The 23,589-nt window shown below is 39.1% G+C and overlaps 1 protein-coding gene across 2 annotated transcripts in view; it reads right to left on the bottom strand.

The window, feature by feature from the left end:
- FARSB (phenylalanyl-tRNA synthetase subunit beta) overlaps positions 1-23,589 on the bottom strand; it is a 73,423-nt gene that overhangs the window by 14,862 nt on the left and 34,972 nt on the right. For both annotated transcript variants that reach the window (XM_080798731.1, XM_080798732.1), the window contains 2 exons: positions 22,299-22,416; positions 10,595-10,750 (listed from right to left, as the gene is read on the bottom strand). In XM_080798731.1, coding sequence (XP_080654857.1) covers positions 10,595-10,750; positions 22,299-22,416 — 274 coding nt within the window. The remainder of the gene's footprint in view (positions 1-10,594; positions 10,751-22,298; positions 22,417-23,589) is intronic.

The raw sequence follows: 23,589 nt of genomic DNA, 5'->3' as shown, positions 1-23,589 counted from the left end.
AGGGGCACATGCACCCAATGTTCATAGCAGCAATGTCCACAATAGCCAAACTGTGGAAAGAGCCGAGATGCCCTTCAACAGACGAATGAGTAAAGATGTGGTCTATATATACAATGGAATATTACTCAGCCATCAGGATGAATATCCACCATTTGCCTTGACATGGATGGAACTGGAGGGGATTATGCTAAGTATAATGAATCAAGCAGAGAAAGACAATTATCATATGGTTTCACTTATATGTGGAACATAAGGAATAACATGGAGGACATAAGAAGGAGGAAGGGAAAAATAAAGGGAGGGAAATCAGAGGGGTGACAACCCATGAGAAACTGTGGACTCTGGGAAACAAACTGAGGATTTCAGAGGGGAGGGGGTGGAGGGCTGGGTTAGCCTGGTGATGGGTATTAAGGAGGGCACATGTTGTAATGAACACTGGGTGTTATAAACAATGAATCATGGAACACTACATTAAAAACCAATGAAGTACTGTATGGTGACTAACATAATAAAAAAAAAAGAAAAAAACACGTAGAGTAAGCAAATAACATGAGCTCATTAGGAACTGAGATTTTCAATGTAAAGGAAAGAGCTATAAATATAAAGCCAAGTATATTAAGTAAAAATCCTCTAATCCTAAATGTAAATTGGAAATATCCATATGAACTCAATGTTTTCTCATTTAAAAGAGGACCAAAAAAAAGCCACCACCAACAACAACAACAAAAAACGATTTCCTCAGCTCTACACACCAAAGTCCTAGAAACAACTTCTTTAGTAGCAGTGTGCAACTTCAGCACCCAGATGGCGATCTAAATTAGATTTCTCACTAAAAGGAACCAGGGCCACTTGGAGATACACCTGCTTCCAGGTCTGCCACCAAAAATACACAGGAGCCCAGAAATGTTTTCTATATTATCACCAGCTTTAGAAAAAGCCTCCTCCATGCCTTGTATACAACCATTTCCCCTTCTTCATTTTAGTAAGACCATCCTAACAAAGGTTTCTCGAGACTTATAGTCTTTTCCCTTCTCTTCCAGAAATTTTCAGGCAGAAATCTCCACCGTAGGCACCGTGTGTCCCCCAGATCAGGAAAGAGAAAGTTCAGCAAGGAGCATCAGAACCTAAGGGGATGGGGAGGGTATCCACAGGTAAGCAGGGGACAACCCTGAGGAGGCAGAGTGATGGGCAGAGCAAACATGCAGGGGGAAAGACGGAGTCAAGTTACAAACAGGGGCACTGTTCAAGTAAATAAAGAACTTAGGAATAACGGAAGCCAGGATTTTCTCTGCTGAAGAGACACACAAATATGGACCAAGAGAAAACTGGAATGAACCATGAAGGTCTGCACTGGAATGGAGGAACTGCTGTGGACTTACGGTCTTCACAATACTTACAAATGGAAGAAAATATATGTGTGCATGCACACACACATGCAAATAAATCTTACCCCTAAGAGCAATAAACACACCCTAAATCTTGGCTTTTACACCACTCCCTAACAAATAGAATCAGGATGGAGAAATGGGGCAACGAAAAGTTCCAGATAAGCCTGAGAACATCTTCTTGTGCCCAAAGCAAGGGAAGGGTAATAAGTAACAGGAACATGTTAAAAGGACACAGAAGGGGCACCTGGGTGGCTCAGTCATTAAGCATCTGCCTTCGGCTCAGGTCATGATCTCAGGGTCCTGGGACTGAGCCCTGCATCAGGCTCCCCTGCTTCTCCCTCTTCCCCTGCTTGTGCTCCCTCTCTCGCTGTCTCTCTGTCAAATAAATAAAACCTTTAAGAAAAAAAAAAGGACACAGAAGCCAGCTTGAAGGACACTCACTTGCCAAACTGGGGACAATGTGAGCATCACAAGAAATGGTTATAATGGATTAAAATATTGAATAAGAAATAATGAGCCCATACAGATATAAGTAGGAAGACACATTTGGAACAGGACACTTAAATAATATCCAAGTTCTCCCACGTGGAGGAAGGAATAACTTTACAGGATACCCTAGTACCTACCACCTTAATGATGAAACTGGACAGCATCAGATACGAAATAAATGGAGACTGGGTGCCACTTGAGAAGACAGCAGCATTTCTGCATTTCTCCAAAGATGCCTAACCTGAATCTAACAGTGAGAAAACCGTAGACAACCCAAAAATTGAGGAATGCACTAACACGCTCACTCCAAAAATAAATCTTAAAACAACTCTTTTCAGGGTCAACTCCAGTGGGTAGATGGACTGATGGTTGGGCAGATCTTAAGAAGGAAACATCCTATCTAAATATATGCATACATGTTTTGTTCTCTATCATAATATTTCCTGTTGTGGGAAATGCAACACCTTATTTCATTTTGTTCCTTTACCCTGACAAAATATTAGATATCATACATTATTTTAAGTGACTAATTGTGTTGAGTAATTTGAGTTTATCAGAATAAAAAGGGACTGCCATATTATATTAACTCCTATCATTAACTCTTCAAATTATCAAAGAACTTAAGAAATATAAGCTCAATCAATGTTTTGGAAGATTTTCCCTTTTAAGTCAGTGTTAATGAAAAATACCCTTAATTTCCAGTACCCAGAAGTGTAAGACACCATTAGGTACCTGGTCTTCCTGAGCAACTAGAACTGGAGGGCACCCAAGTCCTGGCATCTCACTGCTGACTTACGAGTAGCTGGATTCACAGCAATCGTTCGCACACTCACAATGTGCCACTCCATGTGACAGGAGGCCTGTTGTTACTAAAATCTTAGATACTCTTAGCCAGGGCATGTCAAAGAACAGCAAGTGAAACTATGTTGTCAAGAATGAGAATATCTAACCATCGTCAATACAGCATTCATGAACTTCCCGCTTCTCTATCACGGTGGGTTTCAAACTTCTTTTTTAAACAGGGACGCTTTGTTCAAATCTTACTTGGAAGTATATATACAAATGGTTTGTTGTTTCACAGCAGCCCAGGAGACGCTGTAAAAGCCACTCCTACACAACACATTCCCTGGGAATGGCCCAGGTCTTCATCAGCTGTAAAAACGCACACTGGAACGAAATGCCAGTGATTACCAACAAGGCATAAGTGCGTCCACGAGAGGAATATCCATGAAGGTGCCTGGATTGAACACTCCATATGTGGACAGGAGAGGGAGCCATCGAAATTGTGCTCAAAAGTCAGAAATAAAGGGATACAGCAACTGAGAGAAAGAACAGATGATTTTACTAAGAATTTTAAGATGACTTAGAAGTCCACTCGAAAAAAAAAAAAAAAGAAGTCCACTCGAAACTTGATTCCCTCACCTTAGAGCGGGACAGCACTCACTTCTCCCAAGGAGTTCAGGCAGGTAGAAATTAAACTATAACTTGTAAGTCAGGATTGGTTCTATCCTTGAGAAAAGAAAACTCTGAATACCAATGGCTTAAAGAACACAGAAGTTTGTATCAAAGGCAGAGTTAAGTGCTCTGGGGAAATAGGCCTTTATTCTGAACACCCATGTGTTCCGCTGACTACTCCACATTAACCCCACCTAGGGATTCATTCAGTATGTCCTGTTACTTTTCTATCCACCCATCCATCCATCCTTTTAACCTTCTGGATTGGCCACTGAGAGGGCTGAGATTTAGTCGACCAGAATGCATCCTTCTCTAGTTATTCACCAGACGGTGTTCATCACCAACACACGGCAGCACACCCACGTGCCAAAACCAGCCGCCACCAAAGTCAGACCAATGTGCAAACCTGCTACTACCTGAGGAAGGTAAAGCCGTTTTATATGTGAGATGAAAATGGAATCGTCAAAGTTACCCTCAAAATCCTCTAACTCTCAGCATCTGGGCACTTGAAATAAGCTAAAAATGAACTTCTTTGTATTTGGGCCATGACCTTTCCCACAGAATAGCAGAAGCCAGGTTGTGGCTCAGAAGCAGGAAAGAGAGGAGTACATGGTGGCAAAGACTTTTTGCCCACTACAAACAGCTGGACTGCAGCAACTCCTAAGAACGCACGTATTCACCGTGCCAGGCTCAATACTAGGTCTTGGAGGCAGAAAAGGAGGGGTGAAGAAATCTTATAAATTACAATGGTTTGTGGCCCTCCAAAGCCGAACCCAACTCAACCATCTTACTCCTCAGTATTCAGTTCCTCTCACTGGGTTGTCCTGAGCATCAAAGGAGCAGCACTGACATGGGAGAGAAAAGCAAGTGTACACAAGACCAGTCAGTCCAACACAACCACGGCGACAGACGGCTGTGATTCTGTGGCTGAAGACTTGCCACAGCTCATGAAGCCATGTGCATGGGTGGCCTGCACACGCGTAGAGGCTGCTGTCAGCTGCCTTAAGGATGATGTTCATGTCTGACTCCAAGAGCTTCTGTGCATGGCTCAGGCTTTGAGAAAAAGAAAGTCTCTAATTCAAAAAGTTATTCAACACATCATTAATTACATCCTGTGCCAAAAAGAAGAAACAATGACAGTATCCAACTACTAGCTAGTTATTTCTTCTCAAGGAAAAGTTAAATTCACTAATGATTAAGAAATTAATTTCAGCTGTTTTACTTCTGCTGAAAAAAATGTTTTAAATGACAAAATGTGATTAACTGGCATGTATATAATTTGACACACTATTATTTGTATAAGTAATATACCTGAAAAGTTATTCAGTAGACACAAACTTTCATTTAGAACTTTAGTTATTTTTAACCTTCAATTTTAAGAGGGTTCATACTTATTCCTTTTATGTATGAAGCACAGCTCTACATGAAGTACATAATATGCAGGGGCAAACAGAAAAAGGTCTAAGAAGGTTCCCTAGAGGAGACAATAAAAGCAAGCTGAAAAACAGGACAACATCTATCAGATGGGCAATGGGGCAGAGTCATCCAAGTGGAGGGTCCAACACACCAGTCTGCTGAGTTCTGGAACACCAAGTAAGTCCCCTGCACCCCCACCGCACAAAGTGAAAAGAGCACCAGTGCAGAGAACTTCTTCTGGCACATGTAAGAGAAGGAGGCAAAAACCAACACTCCAAACCACGGGGCTAAGTGAACTGCATGCTAATGGCTCAAGCGTCAGCACTGTGGCCCCCGGTATAGGGCTGCTCCCTGCGTGAGGATCATGGCTGCTGTGACACTGGCTCCAGGTCTTTAATCCCTTCCAAGAAGGTAACAAAAGCTGTATTTGAAGGCTTGCCTCAAACACGAAAAAGCAGAGAAGCACAGGAAAGAAGAACTGTTTTTACACAGAGTAATAAGGCCAGGAAGCTTAAACACATCTAAACCTTTTTTCTTCTAAGCCTGATGCCTTAAGAATGATGCCTCTGTTGGCAACTAGTGTGGACACATCATATGGATCCCCCTTCTACTGGCGTCCAGAACAATTATGTAAATCAAACCATAAATGGAACACCTTCACTTCAACAGTTGTGCAACAGATCTGCTACATTTCCAAGCTCAAGTTACACTAAAAACCAGTGTGAAGACTAGAAAAACCTCAGTTTCACCCGTATTTTTTTAGCATCTGAAATCCTTCACAGGTGCCCTAAAAAAGGAAAAGGTCATGACCTACAGGTCAAGTCGATGATCATTAGGTGTTACTGTAACAGAAGGTCTCTAAAGAAGCACCAGCAGCACATATGGTGCAGGATTAAATGTGCGTATTCCTTACACGGTTATTATTCATTTCACAAGATGAATTCTGAGCAGCATGAAAACTAGAATGGTCAAAACTAAAAGTTGTAAAACCTGTCTCTTAGGAATCTTATCTCAAGTTAAACTGAAGTTTTTTGGAGAACTGTAAATAAAACAAACAACTCGGTAAAAAAGTTAAAAAGGGGAAAAAATACAAACTAAAGTCAATGCAACCAACTGCACACAAAAGCCTACCACCTCCTACAAGAAATTATTTTTTGCCACTGATTTGCCCAGCAACCATGTAACTGTCTAAACACAAAAACACTGAGATTTTTTTTCTTGCCCAAAAGTGGTTTCTGAAAAGGATAAATGCATTCTGACATACATAATTTAGTTTGCAACAAACCACAAAAGGGGAGAAGCTTGGGGGCGGAGAAAAGGCAAGATATATGCTGCAATAATCTGATCAAATGCCACTAAAACACTGAGCAAACCCTTCTGAAACCCTCAAAGGCTCTACAGTCCGCTAAAACCTTAAAGGCCCCCCCTCCCCCGTTAACTGCCCTTATCCTATCACCAACTCCATGTTCTGTCTCTTGCTACATTAAGTGCATAGGTGCTCAGCAAGGAAAACTCTAAAGCTAAGCGACATGGCTTCTGAGTACGGCTGTAGCTGCGAGCCCCATGTGCTCCTGCACAGACCCCTCAGGCTGCAGAAAGCGGCTACCTTCGTAATAAACAAGGTTACACTCCGATGTCAACAGAACGCCTTAGGATCAATGCAATGATCGATCAAATGAGCTTCCGGATTTCTCTGACAATGGACAGGGCCAAATTTCTCTAAGGGGAATCAAATTCTATCACCACCAAACAGCATAGCACAAAGGGAAGTCCATGGTGTTCATTAGAAAACACAGAAGAAATCAAGTGTAACTGCCAAAGAACTGACACTAGCAGGAATCTCTGGCAAACAGACTTAGCTCAATTATAAATGCAAAGCCACCAGGGACTTTTAATTATTAAAAAGTAAACCATATGCCAGAGTAACAGAAGACAACTCAGTAATCAAGAATGGTAGGAAATGGTAACTCTTAATCTGTTTCTATTCTTTATGATACTTTCAAGACCTTTTCTTTGCAGAAAAAGCTATATACAAAATAACAGTGAATCGGTGGAAATGATGTACCTAAACATGCTCCAACTATCAAATTCCTATATTTACATATTTACTTAGGAGATATATACATATATCTAAATGATCTATATAACATATATGTGAGATTTTACATGAATACCAGCTTTACTACTGACTTATTTTGACAAACCACTTATTTTAAGTGTTGATTTCTTGAACCATAAAAAAGACCATGTTTGTCATTAATCAAAATAGACTTAGAAATGCCTACTAGAAATGAGGAACTATTATTTAAAATAACAGTAATTCTCTTTGGTTTGATGGCTTTTTTTTTTTAAAGATTTTATTTATTTATTTATTTGAAAGACAGATCACAAGTAGGCAAAGAGGCAGGCACAGAGAGAGAGAGGAGGAAGCAGGCTCCCCACTGAGCAGAGAGCCTGATGCGGGGCTCGATCCCAGGACCCTGAGATCATGACCTGAGCTGAAGGCAGAGGCCTTAACCCACTGAGCCACCCAGGTGCCCCTGGTTTGATGGCTCTTAGAGAAAGCGCTTAGAAAAAAAGATGTGGCCAAAGCTGGTGATAGGGACACTAGAAGTAAATACCCTGTTTTATTTACCCAGAATAGCCAGTTTAGATATACTGAAATATGTACTGGTCCAGGCCACCCATACACATAAAGAAGTTGTACTATAGCTTTTCAAATTATATAAATCTAGGAGATTTCGTAGACGTCAAAACTTTAAAATGTTAGAATATTCTACTATGAAACCCTAAATAAATTCAAAAGGAAAACAGAATATTGACTCTGTTCTCATATTAAATCAAAACCATAGTAACAACTTTGTCTAAAAAACTGAACATAAAGATTTACAACCACATGAAAAGTTTACAATTTATGAATGCATTTTCTAATTAAAAAAACAAAACAAAACTCCAAACCAAAACAGAATCTACATACTAGGGAAATTAAGTGAGGAGCATTACGTATTTTAGCAACAAAATAATAAAGGATTTAAATACTGCCACAGGTTTAGAATTACAAAAATCTGAAGATCATCTACTAGCTGTTATTATAAAACTTCCAAGCGGCACATACCATGAAATTTTCCAAATGCTAAATGCTACCGCTCCTACCTTTCAGAAGTTCCTTGAATCAGTCTTCTCCTTGGAATAGCTATGCCCAATACTGAAGTTCAAGTCCATACCCTCACTACTATAATTTAGTGTCTACTCTATCACAGTATACACACTCCAATACGTTCCAACCATCCTCTCTACCCCTACTCTCTATGCCACCCAACCTCCACACTGCTGCCAGATTAATCCCCTGGACTCACAGATCTAAGTCATATCACTTACTTGCTTTAAAAAAAAAAAAAAAAAAAAAGCCTTCAGTATTTTTCTCCTAATTAGCTAAAATCCCTTATTCTAGCATCCAGAATGCTAAATATAGTCCTAAGCTTACTCCTCATCATGTAGTCAAACCAAACGGCACTAGGCCCCATATGCCATCGTATTTGTCTTTCCTCATGCGGCCTGCCTTGCTTCCTCTGTCTCCACCTACTTCTTCCTTCAAATGCCCATCTGATTGCCCAGAAACTCATTAATGCTCTCCCAGATGCCCTCAGTTGCACTACTTCCCTCTTTGGAAACCTCAAGGCACTTGTCATACGGAGCAGTGTGGTACGAGAGTTGGTATGTGGTGCTCCCCCCTGCCCCCCCGCAGGTGCCTGGACAGCAGAGCCTGTCTTCATCTTGGTCTTCCTGAAACCTGCCTCATTAACTAGGAACTCGGATTCTTCTAAGAAATAAATGTCTAAGGAGCTTACTAAAGCTAGAGGGGCATAATATGAAGATGTTGGTTTGTGGTTTACAGAAACATCATTAATATAAAAGTTACACCTAAAAGTATCCTGTCCAAAAGATGTGGTTTGTACACACACACACACACACACACACACACACACAGGAATATTACGCAGCCATCAAAAAAAATCTTGCCAATTACAACAACGTGGATGGAACTAGACAGTATGATGCTAAGTGAAAGAAGTCAGAGAAAGACAATTATCTTGTGATCTCACTGATATGTGAAATTTAAGAAACTAGGCATAGGATCATAGGGGAAGAGAAAAAAATGAAGTAAGACAAAACCAGAGAGGGAGACAAACCATAAGAGATTCTTAATTTTAGGAAATAAACTGAGGGTTGCTGGAGTGGAGGGTGTGGGGGATGGAGTAAGTGGGTGATGGACATTTGGGAGGGTTTGTGTAGTAATGAACACTGGGTATTACATAAGACTGATGAATTGCAGACCTGTACCCCACATTATATGTTAATTTAAAAAAACTTTAAACTATCTTATCCATAATCGATTATGCTGCATTTTACCACTTCAGCTCTTTGTAACCTTTGAAGAAAAAGAAAATTATACCTCATATACATGGCATAATCTGTTTCAGAGAACTGACTTTTATCCAGTTAGTCTGTTTATGAAGTGAAGATGCTAAGACTTCAGAAGGTGAAGAAGATAAGTCACATCAGCTTTCAGGCTGCTATTTGTTTGGAGGACTGTATCTTAATACAGAATTCTAGAAGAGCAAACTAGTGAAGGAGTAAGTAAAGGCACTGTGAAGGTAGGCAACTTGGTGCTGTGGGAGGGGCACTGGGTGGCAGGAGCCCTCAGTTCTCCAACAGACACACAGTCCAGCTCACTCGACTTGCCCAGTCCTGGTTCCTTTACCTGTCAAACCAGGAACTAGACTTGCTGAACTCCAAGATCCCGTTCTAACACTTCCGAGTTTAGAAAGATAACACAGGTTTCAGTGGGTAATTGTTAATGAGAGATGTAGAAGAAAACAGTAACTCCCTGTCATATTTAATCTCTCAAACTTCATTAAAAAAAAAATAAATAACCTCACACATCTTCAACCTAAAAAGGCCCATGTGTTTCAGGATTATTGCATTTTCAGAGAAGTCTTCAAATAAAAACAAAACATTAAAACAAACCAACAACAAAAAATAATCTATGAGGACTAAGAAAAATAAATATAAGAAAAACAAAAACAGGTCCTCCGACAAACCTCACACCATTATATGTAACTTCCAAATAACAATTAAAAAAAAAAAAAGAATGTTGTGTCCTAAGTTTAAGAGGCCAAATAATGATGAAAAATTGTCAGTTAAGCAGTAGGAACAAGTTGTTGGATATTTCTTTCATTCTGTTTCTGGATCTCTAGTCTAACAAAACAAAGTCAGATGCAAACTACAGGGATACTAAAAGCAAAAACTCCAGAATGCCTCACATCAGTAGTACACAGACTCCATCTGGTTAGCCTAACTGAAACTCCCCAACACATTTTACTGCCCTTGGGCTTTTAGACAGGAAGAAGCTCACTCTTCCTCAGTCAGCCTTAGAACTTAATTACATGTGAAGCCTCTAAGGATAACTTTCAGGTTTTTGCTTTGCCTTAAACGCTTCAGACAGGCAGCTTCTGAGCACACATCATCAGGTCAGGTTCTCCCAGCGTCCAGTATGGACTCCTGAGTTCAGAAGTCTCAACCTGGGGCTGGGGCTTGACAGTGCCAGTAACTATAGGCTACCACACTCAGCTAGAACAAAAGTATTTTGTGCAGACCTAGAAGACTCTACAAGCATTTTCCTAAGATGCTTCAGGGAAAAGGAATGTTTTCTGGAAAATACTAACAATTAAATGAAGTTCTATTTCCCACCTTCCCACCCCAATCAAACTGAAAAAAATACCAAAACAGGGCCTGGACTCTTCAATACATTATCACTAACTCTGGATTCGGCCGATCAGTCTTACCTTCTGATGCTTTGATCACATATCCGCCCTTCTTTTCACCAGGAGGCACATTAAGCAACTGCATGATTCTGTCCAGTAGCCCATGGATTATCTCGAACCCAGGATTCTTGTTGTAATAAACAGCACAGAGATGCCTGTAGTTTCTTGCACCTACATCTGAAAAAATAAAAGAATTGGCCACAAGGCCACAGTGACCATTACTTAAGAAAGTACTGTGAGCCTAAAAAGCATCTTTAGGAAACTTAAGAGCTAGAGCAAATACTACTTATAGTAAATTGGGGGGAAAAAAAAGAGACCACTAAGTTCAAAAAAAGTCAAAATTAAATTATATTGTTTGAAGAACACACATAGGTTGGAAAACCATGAAGTGAAGAAGGGAATAACTATCACTAAAGTTAGGATAATGATTACTCTAGTAAGAGAAGTGATATGATGGGGAAGAGCCTTACAAGACGCTTAAGATACTGGCGATATTCTATTAGTTTGGATGGTTACCATAGTATTTGCATTACAGTCTTCTTAAACCATATATTACAGATACTCCTCATAACTAAAACACGAAAAAAAGCAATAAAGGAAGAGAAGAACCACACCAATGAAAATAAACTAAAACAAAACAAAACAAAACAAAACAAAACAAAAACCTCTACACACAGGAAAAAGACTGAAGAAAAATATACCTAAATGTCAACAGAGGTTATATTTGGGCAGACACCATTTTTTCCAAGTCTTACCTATTTTCCAATTGTTCCTTGATTAGTATATATTATTTTACTTTGAAATCAGAACTTACAAAATGTACTATTTTAAGACAGACTTGCAGCAATCCAAGAGAACCCTGCCAGTGACTGGATAAATAAACTGTGGTTCATCCACACAGCGGAATACTACTCAGCAATAAAAAGGAACAAAGTATTAACAGACCTGACATCTTGGATGAATTTCAAGGGCATTCTACTGAATGAAAGATGCCAGTCTCAAAAGCTACATTTAAGTGCATTTTTAGGACATTCTGGAAAAGGCAAAACAACAGCAAATGAGAACAGATGGTGGTTGCCAGGGGTATGGATGTGGGGGAAAAATGTGACAGATAGGTTTTGGTCATGACAAAGCTGATCTGTATCTTGTAGCCATGGTTACAAAGATCTGAAACTTTCCCCCTCTCTCTGCCTACGTTTGATCTCTCTCTCTCTGTCAAATAAAAAAAAAGGGGGGGGGTGCCTGGGTGGCTCAATGGGTTGGGCCTCTGCCTTCGGCTCAGGTCATGATCTCAGGGTCCTGGGATTGAGCCCCGCCATCGGGCTCTCTATTCGGTGGGGGGCCTGCTTCCTCCTCTCTCTCTGCCTGCCTCTCTGCCTACTTGTGATCTCTCTCTCTCTGTTAAAAAAAAAAAATAAAAACTTTAAAAAAAAAAAGATCTGAAACTTAATTAAAACCCCTTTTCAAAAAAAACTGCATAGAGTATAAAGGTAAAAACTCAAATTCAACAGTGAGCACTTAGTCTTAACAGATATATACACTTGTGGCCCTTTAATTCTGAAGGAGACGATTGCTCTGACACAAACACTGAATAAATACAGACTTCATTTTGGTATTCAAATTACAAAAAGAAAAAACAATTTAGTATTTGGGGGTAACTGAAAATAATCTACTTTATATTAGCATGTATTGAGCAAAAGTTCTTCCACAGACTTATTCCTGTAGCCATTCCCATTGACAAAATATAAAATGTCTTTTACCTTCCAGATATCCAAATAAAACACGGATATTTTAAAATATGATACTACTAAAGTAATATAAAAGTAAGCACATAAATGGAGTGAAAAGTGAAACTAACGACTGATTATCTACTATGTGGTAGGTACTTAGCACCTATCATTCTATCTATAATCTTAATTTTCAAGACAATCATGTAATGGGTTTATCATCCCTATAAAATAGGATAGGAAAAATAAGATGGAGAAACAAAGGCTCAGAAAGATTTTGTCTAGCATCAAGCCAACTGGCTAGAGCTAACTGTAATTAATTATATAGTTAGTAAGTTATAAAAGCAGAATTTGACCAGTATCATCTAGCTTTAAAACACATGTTCTTTCTACTAAACACTGGAAATCTCAGTCTCTAAAGGATTTAGAGGAGAAAGTCTCTGAAGGATCTTAGATGAAAACAAATAATATAAGAACAAACATTGATATATACCTACTTAATGTTAGTCAAAGATACACATTCTTGAAATGGTTTTGATAGGACACATATTTCAGTATTCTCAAGTGTTTTATTTTCGAAGTCCTTAAACTAAAGTCTCTAGCCATCAACAACACTGTAATTCATAGAAAGTGTTCAGAGTGAAACTTCTGACTGAGAGAAATAACTCTTCTTGCCATATAACATTTCTTAATGCCTATGATGATCAAGGCACAGGGATCTGGGTACAACTGGAGGGATATAGTCAAAGCCAGCACAGGGTCTGCACAGACTATACTCTCAACAATTAATTTCTGAATAAATGAATAAAGCCTGGAAAAGGAGGTAAACACACACACACAACTATTAAACAAGATCAGGCCCAGCCAGTGGGCCACATTCTAAGTCAGCACAAGAACTCACTGATGTAGGAAAGGGAGTTCTATACCACTGTCACTCTCTACCATTTCCATTTGCAAGAATAAAGAAATCTGGTATCTAAATGCTCTAACTGAAGGTGTAAGAATAAAGATTAATATTAAAACCAGGCAGGCATAAAACCTCACTAAACCAACCACATGCATAAACTCAAATGAGGGGCTTGATTTCTCCGTAGGAACACACACACGCTCGCATATACAGGCGTACTCCCTGAAGGGAAAAAAATGAAATGAAACAGAACTAAATTATCCCTTTCATATTACTGACTTGCTCCTGGGTATCTTTGCCATGTGGTACCCATTTGTTGGTGTCACATGCTTCCACTTTAACACACAGACATGTATTCAAACTACTTTGTTCCATTTTTGCTGGGAAAGAAGAGCCCAACAGTAATGCCAGCATTCAGACAGCTTAGCAACATAAACTGAAGCTTTATTTTGGTAACCTTGTACCTTGGAATACTTCTTTCCTGATCTCTAATCTACGTAAAACTTACCTTTCTGATAAGAGGAGCAACATCTGGTTTAAAGACTTAGAATTTAGAACAAGTTGAGTGATTCTGATAATTAAAATGATGAGCTTAGAATAAAAAATAACGGGACTTAAATTATACTCAAGTCAAGAAAGGTTTCAGAATGTTTGCATAACACACACACACAAATGACCTGTGTATTTTTGGATTCGATTCTGCAATATTTGTAAGAAAACCTACAGATTTTTAGGGCCTTGTACTAAATCCACTGTAAGAATTAAGCTATTTAGGCTGCCCTTCCTACTCCCACCACTGATTGGGCATTTTTTTCTACATTTCCCAAGCATTACCGCTCCCTCTAGACTTGCTTCTTCCCATCTCGCTAAGATACTCCCTTTGCTGTAGCCGAACTGAATTAAAGGAGGAAATAACCACATATTCAGTTCCACCCACTCTTCCTTGGAGAAACTGCTAGGTATAGTAAAATTCTCATTTCCTTATATTTTGCACTAAGGGACCATATTACATCACCGGAAGTTCACTCACTGCATGCCACAAAGTAAGAACTATTTAAATTTCATGCCAAAACAAGGGTTTGTTGGAAATGCCTCAGTTCTTTATAACTCGGTTAACAGACCTCTTGTGTCATACCATCAAACAATTCTGCTTTTTAAATGGGCCTGCCAAGTATGTCAGCCTAAATTACCAATGTATTTTGCAGACTTCAAAGTACTGCCCGGAGAGGCTGATCTAAACCACCCAAGGGGGGCAGGGAGGGTGGGTGGGGTGGGCTGGCTACAATTCCATAAGCTGAAAGAACATGCCAAATGACTTTTTTTTTTAAAGAGAAGAAAAAAAAGAATGGTACATGATGTTCCTCAGTGAAGTAAAACTACTTACTGTCTACAACTCAAATTTTTCAAATGGGCTCCTACTTGGTGTAGGGCCCCTTTCACCAAAGTACCAATGATAAGAAACAAATTAAGGGTGTTAGGTTATGTTATTATATATGGACTGCCTGGAAAAGGGCAGAGTCTTTGAGAAAATGACTCCATATCTATTCTCATATTCACCTGAAGGCCCAAATATAGATGCTAGGAGAAAGCCTACTGAAAAACCAAGGCGGCTTTCAAAGTAATCAGTGGCTGATAGGGAGCACGAGATTAGTAATCCAGCCAAGACTGAGAAAATAAAATGAAGCACCCTGATTTTAATTCCATCCAATGCATTTCTTTAACATTAGTACCCAAGAGACTATAGCTAACATGGCAAATTTTTCATATCTCCTGAAGAATTTCAGTGTAATATTAAATGATTCACAAAAGCTACAAGAATCCTGTGAAGACACACACCTTAAAAACTAATGTGTGAAAGAAGAATCTTTACACACTGGTGGCAGGGCTGCAAGTTTGTTTAAAAAAAATCCTTTTTGGAAGAGAATTTAAGATAGCAACCATTTAATATGCTTACCTATGGACTGACCAATTCTATTTCTACAAATACAAATTAGTAAGGGTACAGGATATTCATTACAATAGACACGTTAGCAAAAACCTGGTAGCAAGCTAAATATTCAAAATAGTCTGAATTATTATGCAGTCACACAATGGAATATTATACAACCATTAAAAAGAATGAGATGGACAGAATGTATTCATAGGGAAAAGGTAAAACATAGGACAGGTAAAGCATAATTCCATTTGTATAAACACTAGAAAGTATTTTTTAGTGTTTACACAAATGGAATTATGCTTTACCTGTCCTATGTTTTACCTTTTCCCTATGAATACATTCTGTCCATCTCATTCTTTTTAATGGTTGTATAAAGTATTTTATATATTTGTATATTATATATACATATAATATACAAATATATAAATATATATAATATATATACAAATATATATTATATATTTGTATAAAGTATTTTTTGTAAAGATTTCATTTATTAGAGAGCAAGCACAGAAATGGGGGGGAGGGACAGAGGAAGAGGGAAAAGCAGACTCCCCACTGAGCAGGGAGCCCAGCGTGGGGCTGGATCCCAGGACCCCGGGATCGTGACCTCAGCCGATGGCAGATGCTTAACCAACTGAGCCACCCAGGTGCCCCAATACTAGAAAGTATTTATCTGTATCTATGGCTATACAGAGAAACGGACAACATATGGTTGCATATGCAAAGAAAATATCTGGCTATTTATTGTAATAGCAGGATTAGGGAGAAATTGGATACATGTATTTTTTTTAATGTGAAAAGAACAGAATTGCTCTTAATATATATCTATGAAAGCCCTTAAGGGTGGCACAAATTTTATAAACATAAAACTTAAGAATAATTTTCCTTAAAATTTCTGTGTAACACCGAAGTACAGATTTTTTTTTTTAAGGTAAGGCTGAAAGCCAAGAAATTAGTATGGGGGGAAAAAATCTATGACCTTCTCAGTGCATGAAGGAAAGTTATAACCTTATGGGTTGGCTTTTAGTTAACATAAACCTGGAATAGATTTTTATCTATTAAAAAAATACAGTATGCAATGCATGACAGAGCATATTATACTCACGTTTGCAGATTTTAACTATGTGGAACCAAATGTACTAAAATAACTTTCCATATTAAAAATGATGTTATTTACAGTTAAGATGCCATCATATAGGAGAATGATGCTATCAAGTATTGTTAATGTCAATGTTCCTTACACCCATATTTTTTGAGTTATTAATTGGAAATTCTACATGCCAAAAATATGAAGTAGTAAAATTAAATTAATCCAGACTGATGACATAAGCTCTCTTCAGAAAACTGCATTCCACATGTGGATGCTAGATAATCTTCCATTATTTGATGGCTACAGAATTAATGGACAATTTCTCAGAGCTTAAGTATTTCTCAAGCTCATAATGAAAATGCTTATTATTAAGCTCTTTATCAAGCAAAGAATTATAGAAAAACTATAAAGACATGGCCCCCACATTCAGTAGGTTACAATATAGAACAGATCCATGAATGGTACAGAGAGCAAATTGGAAGAACAAACCAAATCATGTAGCAGTAACTTATTTATGTTCTATGCAGCCATGGTGGCCCAAGGAGGAAAAAGGAACAAGAATCTTATATATTGCGATTAACATTAAAAGAGATTCTGAATTTCCACATTCAAACAAGTCAGGGTAAAAAGTTGATCACTGTGATTTAGAAAAGCTACAGGAAAGGGCACCTGGGTGACTCCAGTTGGTTAAGTGTCTGACTCTTGATTTCGGCTCAGGTCACGATCTCAGGCTCACGGGACTAAGCCCCACAATGGGTTCTGTGCTCAGTAGGGAGTCTGCTAGAGATTCTCTCCCTCTCCTTCTGCACCTACCCCTGCTCACACCTCTGGGCCCTCCCCACCCACAAATAAGTAAATCAGAAAAGCTTCAGGAAGTATGTGAAATTTTAGAAACTAGTAGAATAATCTGGGGGTGGACAGAGAAAATGCAGCTTGTTACCAAAACTGTAGTAATGCTCTGGAGAAAGCAGGAATGGTCTGAGCAAGAAGTGAAGGCTTGGCGTGAGCATGCATCCTATGGCAAGTGAGGTAGCTGGAGTCCTCTAAGTGGTCAAGGGCCTGTAGCCCACTTCATCTACTATAATATCAAAACCCAAAAGTCTCTCAGTGCCTAGTTCAAACTAAAGTACATGGTGATTTGATTTTCAAGATTCTCACAGATACGTGTCAGATTAACAACCGGATGACTGTATCATGCTAAATCTAACTGACCCTGTACCCTTTACAAAGCCAAACTAAGTCATCTTTCTTAAGCTGTGGTTCCCTTTAAACTCAGACTCAACACGGTGATGTGTTTTCTCCTGCCATCTCAGTGAGCTTCTAGGCATGCTGGCAGCCTCAGGAACCATAATGGTATAAACTGTGATGGCAGAATTCAATGTGCTTTTAATAAAAAGCCGGAATGTTGGACTTTGCAAAATATAGTTGCTTTTCTGGGCACAAAGATTAGCAGTTTACAAGTAGGTACTTCGCTCCCCTACAGTAATTTACTATTTTGTTTATAGTTTAGTTAGTCTTGCCATCGAAGTAGGAACAACTGAAACCAATCAAGAACTCACACAGCAGCCTGATTTGATAGCTCCAGGGCCGCTTCTACTGACTTCCGCCATAAAGCTGAAAATGTACCCCACAGCAGAGTCTGCATTTAACTTCTCGTTGCAAAGACACATGCCACTCTGCCCAAAAGGGATAAATCAGCTTAGCTGGTGGAGTCATGACTAATTTTTAACAAGGCGGCAGCAACTTTGGGTCTTACAGCTCAATAAATGTAGTGATTGGCTCAGCCTTAAAGAACCGGAATGTGCGGGACTCCAAGTGGAAGTTTTACTATCCGGGAAGCGTGCCTGACTTAGTCACTAGACAGGCAGTGGGACTGACAGTCTCACAACATGGACAGTCAGTTAAAAAGTCCATAAGAGCAAAGGAAACTGTCCAATGAGGTCAAGCATGAAAACAGGGGCCAGTGGGCTTTCACTTACTTACAGGAATTTAAGTCAAACAAAATTTGTGGGAGGCATACTAAAATCCAGCATAGATTCCTTTTTCATTTCCACTGTGGAAGATACATTTGCCTACACAAAACTGACAGGAGGCTGAGAGTCAGGGTTTTCCTTAATGTTAGAAAACGACTCAGTGGCAACTGTCACTCCTTCTCTGTGCTCTCAGGGCCCCTTGTACGCTCCTTCAGAGTACTACCTATAAAAATCTGCTCACCAGTCAGTCTTCCTCAAGACTGGAAACTCTCATAGTCCAAGCAGACCATAGCAAAGAAAAGGAATTCAAAAAGACTTTTCTCCCAGTGCAATGAATGAGACTGTCTTGCTCACTTTGCCACACATCTCTGCCCCTTCTGAGCCAGTATTTTGGGTATGGCCCCCACTAATGAAAATCTAGGATTTATACATTACTGGAAAATTCCTCTATCATTTCACTTTTAATGGACTACATTTTTCTTTTTCAAAACAGTTTGAATATTTAGGAGGAAACAGCTAATATAAATGCAACAGAAAACTGCTGACTGGCTTGAAAGGCAGTAAAAACATTTGTGCTCAATTCATTGAAGAGAAGTGGGTGATGAATTACTGAAAACACAGCATTCCTTAAAAAAAAAAAAAAACTCCTTAAAAACAACCCCTCCAAACAAAAAAAAAACCCAAAACACATTCCTACTTTTAAGTAAATTGCCCCATCAGTACACTTTGGTTTTCATACCCTAAAAAAGTGCACAAAAGAAGAAAAGCCAATTAAATCAAATTAAGGATAAAAATGAGCCCCAAGTGCCTCATTTTTAGTGTCAACAAGGTGACATTAACCCTTTAACAGCCAGAAATCTCTAAGTCACTCTCACAGAAAATTACCGTAAATCAAGATGCTATGTATCTGGCCTTAGGGACTCTAACAGTAAGAGCAGACACCAAATAGTGTTTATTATGTGGCTCGAACTTTTCAAAACAAAATTTCATTTAATCCTTGCCAAAAATCTAGTAAGTGGTAATGATCATCCCCATTGCAACAGATGAGAAAACAACACAGAGAGATTACATAAATTGTCCAAAGTTCAGCAGCTCATAAGTGGCAGAACCATGACTTAAAACCAAGTAGTCTGGCTGTACAGTCTTGAATCCATGTGCTATGCTGCCTTTCCCATAGAACCCTCTACGTACACCAAATGACAAGTAGGGAGTCTGCCTGAACATATGCAGAATAATCCTTCAGAAAAGCTACTTGTTAGGACATAAAATCCAGGCCTACCTAAAGAGAAAAGCCACTCCGAAGCAAACTTAATGTTTTCAAGATGGTAAACTTATTGAGCACACTTACCTCTTCTCATTCCTCAAATCCCATTAATGGCATAGAAAATTTTGAAGAAAACCGTAATTCCAAGACAACAGGCAAAAGTAATATCAGATAAAAATGTTCCCACAGGGAAAACTGCAGAATAATCACAACTAAACCCCCAAATAAGAGAGGTCTGCTACAGAGATGAAAACTATTCTTTCTGATGAAACAAAGTGCAGCAGAAATCCTAATCTGAGTTAAAAAGTATATGGACTGGGTTTCTGGGGTTATCACCAGGGTGACTTATTAAATGATGGCCTACAGCCTAGCCCTGTACAATAGCTCGCTCTCAACAGCCGAGGTAATCTCCTAGCATAGGCCTTGGGGCACAGTGGAGTCTATGTCTGGGTCTTCCCGAAAGACACATGAAAGAAAAAACAGTGAAGCGATCCATACCAAGGACTGCAATACAGTCAAATGCTCCGTGCTGACAGTGAAAATTGCCCATGGCAATTGTGGGGAACCCCAGCTTGTTCCTCACTCTCCAGACTCTGAGCTGCTTGCTTGCAAGCAAGCCCAGCCCTGCAGAACCCTGTAGGGAGTCCTTACCATGAGGGAGGAGGCCTACTGCTGATACAGTATTATAAAACTTCGGAGGAAATTTAGACTCATTTTATACCTAAAAACACCTGCAGATTGAAAGTGAGGGGACAGTGAACCATTCATCATGCTAATGGACATCACAAAAGCAAGCTGGAGTAGCCATACCTACACCAACTGGATTTTAAACCATTTTAAATATAAAAAGTATAACGAGAGGGGCGCCTGGGTGGCTCAATGGGTTAAAGCCTCTGCCTTCGGCTCAGGTCATGATCTCAGGGTCCTGGGATTGAGCCCCGCATTGGGCTCTCCGCTCTGTGGAGAGCCTGCTTTCTCCTCTCTCTCTGCCTGCCTCTCTGCCTACTTGTGATCTCTGTCAAATAAATAAATAAAAATCTTAAAAAAAAAAAAAAAGTATAACGAGAGACGATGAAGGGCACTGTATCATAATATAGGGGTCTGTCCAACAAGAAGATCTAACAAATATTTATGCCCCCAAATTGGGAACACCCAAATATATAAAACTTTTGAGGAATCTTAGTATAATTAATCTAAACCTAATCCTACATTTATAAATATGTTTGGATCGCCAAGGATCAAAATCTATAATTCAAAGACCTAAAATGAAAGGAAAGAAGTCAAAGTTCACAGAAAAAATTTGACACTAAAGTCATAACAAATTCTTAGGTATCTGTACCAGTGGAGGATTTGAGGCACAAGAACTACAGAACTACTTACAGCTGGCACTGAAAATGTTTTCCAATTCCTGCCAGACTGACCACCCAAAGAAAATTCTACATAGACTTTTATTCTCTAAGGATATATGCACAGAGACCAAATTCTGGCCCTAGCTCTAGGTCCAAAATTTATGCAGCCTTGGGAAAATTACTACTTTTCTGTCTCAGTTCTCTTACAAATTAAATAGGGACAATATTTTTTGGTCCAATCTGCCTCAAGGAGAGAGATTAACAATCACAAGAGAAAAGGTGTATTTTTTAAAAATTTTTTTAAAGTATAAAGCACCATACAGATGCAAGGTGATGCTGTTAATTGAAAACAAGGCTGCATAGTAGAGAGCAGATGGACTCCAGCTTTGGATGCAAAGTTTGCTATGGAAGGTCCACATACAGTCACGCGGGCAAGCCTGCAGCATCTGTTTCCTAAGACAGGTTGATTTACAGTCAATAGTTCTTGACAGCTCTGGGTAGTCAGAATAATGCCATATTATCCTCTTCAGGAATAACTAAGGAAAAGGCCTTTGCTGTTGTCGAGTGATTCAGGAGCACATACTCAGTTTTACAGTCTGGAGTGAAACTCCTGAATAACATGGTTAGGACTGGAACTATTCCCTGGTTCTCAGGGAACAAGAGAAATACTGCCAGCAATTCAGTCATTTCATGGCCCTGCTACCAAGAAATGACCCCATATGCAGCTCTAAAAAGACTGTGTCAGAATGAAGACAGAAGTTTGAGTAAGACAGACATCCTTGGCAATCAGGTTTAAGTATTACCTAAATATGTTCACCAAATAACCTCTGCGTTCCATATGGTGGACCAGGCTACTCGCTATACTAACAAGTCCAGCCTATTCTTGAGGCAAAAACTGGTCAAACACATTTATAATGACAAATAGCTACTGCTAAACTAGAGTGACAAGACAAAGTTACCTTAAAATGATATGCACATAAATCACAAGATTTAAAAAAAAATGTTTCACTGTACTTTTCAAGTCGAGGTTTTTAACAGGGGTCTTCTATAAATGTTAAGTTCTTTAAGATTTGCTTTCTACTAAAAGAAATAAAAGCAACCAAATATCTGAAGGTCTTGCTTGGATGGATTTATACCAATCAATCATGAAAACTAAATTTATGAAACAATTAGGAAAGTTTAAACACTAGCTGGATGTTTGATGATAAAATAGTGTTGGGTTATTTTTAAAAAACAAAAGTGGTATCTTTTATCTTTTAGATATATATATCTTTTGGAAATACATACTGTTTGCTGGTGAAATGGCAGGATGTCTAGGAATCACATCAAACTAACATGGGGGAGTGCCATGTGCTGATAACTGCTGAAGGTGGGTGCTGGATTCACAGGGGTGGTTATACTGCCCACCTTTATATACAGCTGAGGTTCTCATAATAAAATGCTTTAAGTGTACAATCAAAGGTGACTTGTTCTTACCTCTGCTAGAATCTTTTACTACGATGTCAGAGATTTCAAACAGTTTCAGAGGAAGGGGCATCTTCCGATTTGCAGCTATAGTCTTTAGGAGGCCAGGAAGAAGGGTAGTGCGTGCCACCTACAGGAGAAGACATGAAACTGAAATGACCAAAAAAATAACCCAAACAGACTTGATTATAAGACAAGGCCAAAAGAACTCGACAGCTTCACAGTAGTAAGACTCTTCTGGAAAATGCAATGAGTAAATGTCCAAATCATTTTTAATTACTGATTCTAAGACAAAAAACTGAAAATATCCTGGCTCCCAAACTTACAAAATGAAAAAATCATAAAGTCTGATCAAAAACTGAGAAGTATAAATACAATGCCTATATCTAGGATTGGTTATTATCATTTTTAAAATTAAAGTTAGCTTTTAAGATTACAAATATGTAAATTTTGATATCCTGCTTTATTTTATAAAGCAACTGAAGGAAATTACAAGAAATTCAAGTATTTAAATGAGATTAAATATGAGCTAATCAAATTCTTAAAAACCAAGACTAGGGAAAATGTAAATGCAATTACAATATCACAATGAGAAAACAGAACACAAATATGTAAGCACTAAAAAAATTATGCAGCTGCTATGGGTATGCTGTGACCATAGTTTTCAGCTTAGTGGCCAAAGAAATAAAAACAAACATGCTAGTTCTAAAAATAAACAAAAAGACAAAAAACAACAACTTCCCTACTTCTCTCTCAAATTTCTCACTCAAAGCTGTATGAGATAGGTTATCTGTCAACACCCTATTCCCAGAAGTTTTAACAGCAGTGGTAGGGCACCACCCTTAAGATCCTGGGCTCGCAGCAGACACCAGCACCACTACACTTTGCCCAGACTACTGCAGGAGCTTAAGCTGGTTTCTCTGCTTCCACTCCTGCCGCCTTATGGCCTGCTCTCCACACAAAGTGATATAGTCTAAGGCCTACATCAGATCATGACACTCCCCTGCTCAAAAATCTAATAGGTTTCCATCAAATTTTGAATAAAATCATGCCCAGCATGGGATCCTATCTGAATCTGGCCCCGGCCTCCTCTCCACACTCCATGCCTGCCACTCCCTCTGGTTTACTGGGTTTCAGCCACACTCCCCAAGTAGTTCCATCTCAAGCCCTCATGCCTCCCTCCTTCCTCTACCGCATACATTCTTCCTCTGGGTTCACATGTGGCTGTCTTTCTTTCTTCAGGTCTCTTTTCAAAAGGTCCCCACAGAGGCCTGCCGTGACCACCCTGGCTAAAACAGCAGCC

Source organism: Martes martes (assembly GCF_963455335.1).
Source record: "Martes martes genome assembly, chromosome: 3".
Taxonomy (NCBI): Eukaryota; Metazoa; Chordata; class Mammalia; order Carnivora; family Mustelidae; genus Martes; species Martes martes.
The sequence above is the reverse complement of the archived record's forward strand: the minus strand, read 5'-3'. Positions and strand labels throughout refer to the sequence as shown.